Source organism: Sinocyclocheilus anshuiensis, unplaced genomic scaffold, assembly GCF_001515605.1.
Source record: "Sinocyclocheilus anshuiensis isolate Anshui unplaced genomic scaffold, SAMN03320099.WGS_v1.1 scaffold907, whole genome shotgun sequence".
NCBI lineage: Eukaryota > Metazoa > Chordata > Actinopteri > Cypriniformes > Cyprinidae > Sinocyclocheilus > Sinocyclocheilus anshuiensis.
The window spans coordinates 1,512,616-1,521,417 of NW_015546133.1; the positions used below are offsets into that span (position 1 = coordinate 1,512,616).

Below are 8,802 nucleotides of genomic sequence, written 5' to 3' on the forward strand. Positions count from 1 at the left end.
AGAGTTCTGCGTTCAAATGCATGCAATAGGCTTAAGTTTGCCGCAAAGCATCGGCAAAAGTAATTACCATAAATGCGTCGGGGGAAACAGTAAGGAGATATTTTAATTATTTACTAATAAACTAATGTTTTCTGAGTCGGTGTAGCAAGGATGAAGTTGTCGATCCTGACTCGCCATCTCCTCATTAGACGCGCCTTTAGAGAGAAGTGCATCTTTACGGATTATGATCATAATGAAAGAGCTTTTGTTTTGTTTTATTTCGTTAAGTAGTAATTTAAAGCTTTCTATAGATATATTTATCATGTCTGTGAGGCATGTATTCGCTGAGTTTCGGTTCATTTTTGTGAAGCGCTCCTGTTCAAGACGAGACGGCAGAAAGCGCATCATGTTTGTTTTCTTTATTTTATAAAAGCACAACGTTTTGTTGATATTGTGAGTGCACACAAATAAAAGTAGACCCTTTACAGTTACGAATGATGTATTACTCTTACCTTTATGAGCAAAAATGACGGCGTATCCACTGAAACAAAAATGCAAGTGATCGCGCTGGCGTCTCTATGTCCTGCAAAGCGCGCTTCAGCTTCCACTCTCTGCGCAAGCTATTGGATATAGTGCACATTTATCTAGGTTTAACGTCTAAACATTGTTATATGCTTGAACTGTTTTATATCTATAGATTTTATTTTAGTCAAGTCGTGATGATTTGAGAAGGCTAAATTGATCAAGCATATGCTCACTGTCTGCCGCTGGCCACTTGGTCGTTACTTTAAATGCGTAATGTTAATTAGGCCTAGGCTATGTGGGTACTGCTCATGTCTGAAAATAATATATGAAAAACAAAATTATTTTACATAAAAACATTAGGCTATAGCTTATATTTATTTAGTAAATTTTTAAATTAATGTAAAAACTAAAATGAATTGTAAAACTGAAAGTATTTTTTTTAATTGTGTACAGCACGGTGGGCCGCATTTGAATTCGTGACGGGCCGCATGCAGCCCGTGGGCCACGGGTTGAGAACCACTGATCTAGACTAATGCAGGTAAATCAAAATGAATGAAGCTCCGTCTCTACTAGGGGGCGGTAGGGTGATCTAGCCCTCTTCTGTCTGACCTTAATCATTCCACTCATTTCTGCTTTTGCTTACTGTTCTTGCTGTGGATAGCGTGCTAACTCATAGGGTCCTTTTCCATTGTTTTTCTGTGTGAACATGCAGTAGACAGACCGTTTTGACTGTTGCGTCTTTTGCAGCATTCTAAAAATGCTCCACTTAAATTATAAGTAGTTGCATTAAAAAAAAAACAATGCATCTCCAGACTTTTTTTTTTTTACTGAAAAAACCGCATAGGTTTAATTTTTACTGCATTTTTGGTCATTTAAACCAAAATTTATATTGGGCAACATTAAAACCTGGAACTACAAAAGTTGCATTTACTTTATTTTTTATTTTTGATCTAACGTAAAATTGGGCTTATAGAACTTCTTGTACTCAAATATTTAAAAATACACAATTTAAAAAGTTTGGGATCAAGATGATGTTTTTTAAGTTACAAAGGTTTTCTATTTGAAATAAATGCCGTTTTTTACTGTCTATTTCCACAAAAATATTACACAACTGTTTTCAACACTGATAATAATAAGAAATGTTTCTTGAGCAGCAAATCAGCATATTAGACTGATTTCTGCATGATCATGTGACACTAAAGACTAGAGTAGTGGCTGTTGAAAATTAAACTTTGCCATCACAGGAATAAATTACATTTTAAAATATTATCAAATAGAACGAAGCTATTTCAATTTGTAATAATATTTCACAGTATTACTGTTCTTACATTATTTTTGATCAAATGAATGCAGCTTTGGTGAGCAGAAGAGACTTCTTTCAAAAACTTTAAAAAATCTTATCAACTCCAAACTTTTGAACACTAGTGTACAGTATATAATTTAATAAAACATAAATGAATTTGAAGTGGCAAGCAAAAATTATTGCTTTAATTCACTGTAACAGAAAAAAAAAAAACACATATGGGTTTCAAACAACATTAGTGAGAGAAATTATGTCCGAATTTCATTTTCAGATGAACCATCCCTGTAACAGCAAAAGTGTAATAGTGATAGCGAAGCTCACAGCCAGCGAAGAGTGTTTGAGATCTGGCTTCATCTGCCTCTGTGCTCTTTGGAGCCTGAAGCTGTCTCTGCTAAACATGTCTACCCCCACTCCTCCCCCTTTCTACTTTTTCACACCTGCCTGCTTGGCCCTTTTCTCTCCTTTTCCTCTTGTCTCACTCACTGTGGCTGGCGTCCTATGCCACTTGTTGTGGTAAGAATGAGCCCTCCTGTTGTTAGAGAAATGGAATTGAAAGTGAACTCTCTTTCTCTCTCTCATTCCTTTTTTTTTTATTATTGAACACGCCTTATATCTTTCAATCAATTTCTCTTTCCATGCTCTGTGCTTTCTTTGAAGATTTTTTTTCCACATGCATGGTTGGATGGAACATGTGAAGGCTTTTGTTCCATCTGAAGTTATATTCTGCTGAAAGTTACAGCTAAATAATCTGTAATGGTCACATGAGGGAACGTCTCGCTGACTAAAGATGGTTTCAAATATGGCCCCTTACGTGTGACAGAAATACAATTATTTTAATTACAAAAATCATGTGCAATTATTTAGTATTTATATCTATGTATTCTTTAGTACTATATATTTATGTATGTATTTACTTCACTCATGATGTTTATAATTTCTTTTTGAGGAGATTATAGATCTTCAATGTTTCTTCAAGATCTGTAAGGATAAAATTGCAGCTCTCAAGGAACACAATCTTAGGCATCGTTTATGCACTAAATATGATATAGAGCAGTCTAATATAATAATATAAAGCTTATTTTTTAAATGCCCTTTAAATTTTGTCAATATTTCATCATGACAAATTCTTAAATTTGAGTCTGTTTTACGTGAACTAAAATGGCATTTAATTTTAGCTGACAATATTGTGTAAAATGAATGAAAATAATGTGTTAAACTGTAACAGAACATTTATTTATTTATTTGTCATAAAAATAAAAACATTTTATATATTTATTTATTTATTTAGTATGTGCAACTACTACATGGAGGAAAACAGCTTGTGACTGCTTGAGATATTTGAAACCTATGGTCTGTATTATGTAGTAATTAATATAGTAATTTTATGTACATTTCTGATGCTTGTAATGTTTCTAGTGGGTCAATATAAAAAAAATCTATATTTATAATAAAATCCTTAAATCTGCAGTCTTTTTTCTACAAGTTAGCTTTTCCTGTCATGTAGTAGCTTAAGTGGTGTGGATTGAAGATCACCAATCATCCTGCATTGATCTGAAATACTGAGGTGATTTAATTCCTCACATCGGTTTGGGAGGTTCTGGCAGACGGATCCCTGACAGTGTCTCGGCTTGATGTATCAGAGATCAAACGCTTCTGGGCAGGTTCACTGCAGGTTTTCCCACTGTGTGGGAATCCCATCACAGCTTCATACCAGCATTACATTAGAGAGGATGTTGAGTCTACATGCTGTACTTTAGTTCAGCATGTTCCTTGATTTTGTTCGTACACCCTAGCCTCTGAGTATCAGACACTTACAACCCTTGGGCTTTTTTTCTTCTATACTAAGTGCATCTCTTTCTGTATGGCGTTGATCGTGCATAGACGCCTGCGCTGTTGTGCTCAAAATCTGTAAAATGCAGACTTAGCTAATCCCTGCTCTCTGCTCTTCTTTGAGTAGATCGTTCTCAAAGTTATGAGTTGAGTCACATCTGCAAGCTGGAGATATGAAGTCAGGAAACTTTGTCAAAATTGTTATATTGTTTTTATTTTAAGGGATTGGTACTCTGGATGGCAGTGCCGAGAAGGACAAGGATTTCCTGGGAAAATCGCAGAAGCAGGTACAATTTAACCGCGGCCAGACCACAGCCACATGGAGAGTGAGGCTTCTCTCTGATGGGAAATACGAGCAGTCCAAGACGTTCCAGATTATTCTGACTGAGCCGGTGATGGCTGTTTTGGAGTCACCAGCATTAGCCACAGTTGAGATTGTGGATCCAGGTGATGGTAAGTCCAACAGAAATTGACCAAACAATTTTTAATAAACATGCAACAATGCACAACTTCTTAAGGCATTTTCATAAGGTGAGATTGCTCTATTAATGTGGTTCATTTGAATAAGTGTGAATGCTACCATCTGAACCTTGGTGTGCACCAAACAGCTTCTAAATTAACTCTGGTGCTGTTTGACTGATATATGAATGCAACATGGACCAAAGACATCTAAATTAACCAAAAACAATACGTGATGTCACAAAGTACGTCACCTAAAAAGGCCAGAATGCTGAAGCGTACATGGTTCTTCTCATCATAGGAGCTTTGTTGCACATTACAGTTCAGTACAGTTTTATACACTCTTTGTAAATTATAAGGTGGTAAAAAAATACCACCATATGTAGTCAAGTCACCTTTATTTATATAGCGCTTCATACCAAACAGATTGTTTCAAAGCAGCTTTGCAGTGGAAAATGGTGATTCAATGATGCAAACACAATTTAACTTTGCCGTAAAGCAGCTCAAAAAAACAGTCATTATTCAGTTGAAGTCAGTTCACTGTTAATTCAGTTTGGTTCAATACCTGTTTAATGTCCACCAATTATGGAATGAGTTTAATTCATCTATAAACCAGCTCTAGAGAAAACACTAATGTCATCGTCCAACTCCGTTCAGTCTGTGCAATCAAGTCAATAATATTGCCGAACATCAAGTGTAAGTGAGCCAAAAGGTGACAGTGGCAAGGAACCCAAACTCCATCTGTGACAGAAATGGAGAAAATTGTTTTTTTTTTTAAATGTTTGGTTAAGTTTGCAAAATATACGTAATAATAACTGTCCAATTACGTTGTGACCGTATGCTTATGTCTTTTGTTTTGTATCTTTATGTTCAATGTTTAAAAATGACAGTGTAACCACTAAGTGAACCAGGACTAAATGTATCATTTTTTCTTTTTGATCTGGACTAAAAGAACCAAGAGAATCAAACTACTAGTGTAAAGATTTAGTTTACATTTTCATACCCACCAGAACTATAAAATTCAATACTTTATTACAGTTGAAGTATGTCATTTCTGCACCACTGGGCATCACTAAATGGAATTGGGAGATTAAAATGGGGATTAGAAACAAAATGTTTTTAATTTTGGTTCATTCTGAACAAAAACTGTGTTTTTTATGTTCTGGTTACAAAACTCTGTGGCCTCCTTTCCAAATGGTAATCAGAGAACATTAACTGCTTTTTTTTATTTTTTATTCCAAGAAAGCGTTGAAATTAAGTAACAGCCATAAAAAAATTACGACTTTCAAACTCATAAAAAAAATCATATCAACCCCAAACTTTCGAACAGCGGTGTTCATATATTTTATCTAATGCACATTGGCTTTTTAAACACATACTCCTGTTCAGATTATATGAGATCAGAGTCCTTTTTCAGACCCATTACATTCTTCAAAAATATCCAAACATCACTGCTTCAGCCGCTCAATATACTAAACCCTTATTACATCTAGTGAAGATGTGAGTGAGTCAGAGGCAGGCAGGATGTTCAAGACACCAGAAACACAACAAAGCTGCTAAAAACATCCCAGGCTATTTTATTTCCTAAAATTTTCAGTGTTGCAGATAAAAACACAGGCCTTATCTCTATACTGCAGATGCCTTTTTCTCTCTTTCAGTGGACCTCAATTATCGTAGCATTTATATCTCTTCCTACCTGTGAGCTTCCAGCGCACCGCCCACCCCCGCATCTCGGCGGTCCTTCTTTTCATCTCGAATTCTGCGCACAGCTACACATCTTGTTTTGAAAACGTCTCGTCGATAAATGTAAATTGTCAACCGGCTTTTGAGAAAGGTTTGACACGTCTGCACCGGCTCCCTCTGTAATTAAATCGTTTGCATATGAAAGTTAGTTGCACAGGTTTTGAGGGGTCATTTTGGAGGGGGCGCCACACTTTTATCTGCGAGGACCCAAACAGAGAGGCATCAGAAAGCCGTAATGAGACAACCGTGCATAAACCTGTCACCAAAAACCCTTTCCGAGCAGCTCTCATTACAAAATACAGCTTTGTCAGTCTGTTGATCAAACCACGTTCGTCTCACACTGTCTGTTTTGGGTTTTCTCGCCGAGAGCCGTGACGGAATTATTTGTCTGTTCATCATCACAACATCATCTCATATTCTCACAATTACTGACGTATTTAGATGCGCAGTGTGAATAACCGGAGGCTTACGTTGTTTTATTCTGTGTGCTTTTGTCTTTATCGTCTCCTCGGGGTCCCTGGATAATTAAAATTTTCATTTACGCTATAATCCCAAACGCTGCGATAGTTTCCATCTGAATGTTACTTAAGCCTCGCTATCTTTGCAGAAGTTATTTCTCCTTAGGAAAAAAAAGAAAGAAAACTCCACTGCTTCCCCAGTGAGCTAATTATCAGTCTTATAGTGGGGTTTGTTTGCTGAGGCTGATGCCCCATGGGAGGCTTAAGGTGACGGAGTCTGGCTGCTCTTTCTAATGGCAAGAGGGAGGGGAGATGGGCCGGTTGGCATGCTGCGGTCCTGTTGCTCCATGTGTAGTTTTTTTCCTTTCAGGTTAATTATCCTTTTAGCGTTCATGTGTGTGTGGCAGTATGAGGTCGCCCTCCTTGCGCATTAATATTTGAATGAGAGAGGGAGGTGGATTTCTTCCGACAGGGGCCTTTGGAGACCTGTCTGACCCAGTTGCCACAGAGCCGTTCACACATGATGGCTTACATCGACCTGCGGGCTCAGACAAAAGCTTGCATCTGGAGTCACATCTGTGACTGGGACGGCTGTGATATGACAAGCTTCCTGCTTTACAGCCAGAACCTTTCACTACTCATTAGTGTAAGGAGCAATAAAGGAAGAGGAGAGGCTGGAAAGGCATTTTAAAGATGCTTACTTCAACTTTGCTTTCTGGTTTTAATGTCTAATGTTGGAAATTTTCTATGGTTTAAATGGCTGTACCTTTCCCTGATTGAACATTGAAATACTTCATTTAAAAATCATGTGAATTGAAAAGGTCAAGAAATCTACACTGCAAAGATACTTTCTAACTTTAAAAAAAGAGAAGCTTGAAAAGCAAAACTGTGTAGAACATTTACATTTTTTTTCAAGTAATATATATTGAATTAAGTATATTTTAAGTATATTAATCCTGAATGAATAAACAATTCATTCTTCTTGTTTTACGCATAAACCACACACTTAAATAACACTAAATTTAAAGTAGATTTATGCTTAAAACAAGAATAAATTAATTGCTGATGGAGGGATGTATGGATGGTTTTAGATGAATGAATGGATGGATGGATATAAATGGATGCATGGATGTAGATGGATGGATACAGATTGTTGGATATAGATGGATGGATATAGATATTTGGATATGGGTGGATGGATGGATATAGATGGATTGATGATATGGATGGGTGGATGGATATGGATGAATGATATAGACGGATGGATATAGATGGATAGATGATATGGACCGATATAGACGGATGGATAGATGAATGGATGGATATAGATGGATGGATGATATAGATCTGGATCTTGTGCAGTTTTGCTTCTCAAGTAGTTAAGTATCTTGTTTAAGGGCATTTATTATTTTTTTTTATTGGAAAACAACACATTAATGCTAACTAAGAAAAAAATTTATTTGAATTTTATTTTTTATTTTATTGATTGATTGAAGCATTTTAAGGCAGTGTATTTATTAAACAACAGCTGTTTACTTAATGCTTAATTTACTTATATATTAATTCAAAGTGAGTATAGAAAAGTACTATCTAAATAATCTGTTCTGATTGATACGTATATAATTAAATTCTGTCTATACCGTGCTATGCTGTAAATCAAAAGTAATTCAACCGCCTATCTGCAGAGGACTCTACCAAGAGCTGAATATAAATGTGCAGGATTTTACTTTCTCATCTGCCTTGTTTTTGATCGTTACAAAACAAGGTCATTATTTTGGCCCCTCATGCATGAGACTTTCCTGTGTGAGGGTAAGAGATGGTCTAAATACGTAAGCCTTATACCTGAGGCTACATAGATTGCTTCATTGTTATTCTTTTCTCACGGCCAGCGTTTGAGTCTTGTGGGCTGTAAGATTCATTCTTTTATCAGGAGAGCAGCCACTCAGTCTGTACAACGCTCAGAGACTGAACAGTGGACAACGCTCTGGTTTTGCAGAGAATATTTTGTTCTCAAGTTCACAATCTCTTGCTAATGTCATGCGATTGAGGAAATCTGGGGTGAATAAATAGTTACTAATATAGTAATTGCTTTCTTTCTGTTTTATTTTGAACAAATGGGGGAAAATAGGTCCTTAAAGGGGTCATATGATGCTTTTTTTAAAGATCATTATTTTGTGTATTTGGTGTAACAGAATATGTTGACATGCTTTAATGTTCAAAAAACACATTATTTTTCAAATACTGTACATTATTGTAGGTCCTCTATGCCCCGCCTCTCTCAAACGCTTAGTTTTCTACAAAGTCCCTCCTTCAGACAAGTGCAGTCTGCTATGATTGGCCAGCTGATCCAGTGCATTGTGATTGGCCGAACACCGCAAGCACGTGCCGGAAATGTAACGCCCCTTACCATAATCGCAAGCTTCATCTTTCAAAATAAATGTAAAGACAGAGCCCGAAAGGGGAACAGAGTCGCGTGACAGACACAGTGATGAAGCTGGTATGTGT

The 8,802-nt window shown here is 36.6% G+C and overlaps 1 protein-coding gene across 1 annotated transcript in view; it reads left to right on the plus strand.

Moving 5' to 3' along the window:
* The window catches only part of LOC107701139 (FRAS1-related extracellular matrix protein 2-like), a 58,124-nt gene that overhangs the window by 18,539 nt on the left and 30,783 nt on the right, over positions 1-8,802 (plus strand). The window contains exon 4 of the mRNA XM_016503086.1: positions 3,860-4,090. Within this exon, the coding sequence (XP_016358572.1) occupies positions 3,860-4,090 (231 nt within the window). The remainder of the gene's footprint in view (positions 1-3,859; positions 4,091-8,802) is intronic.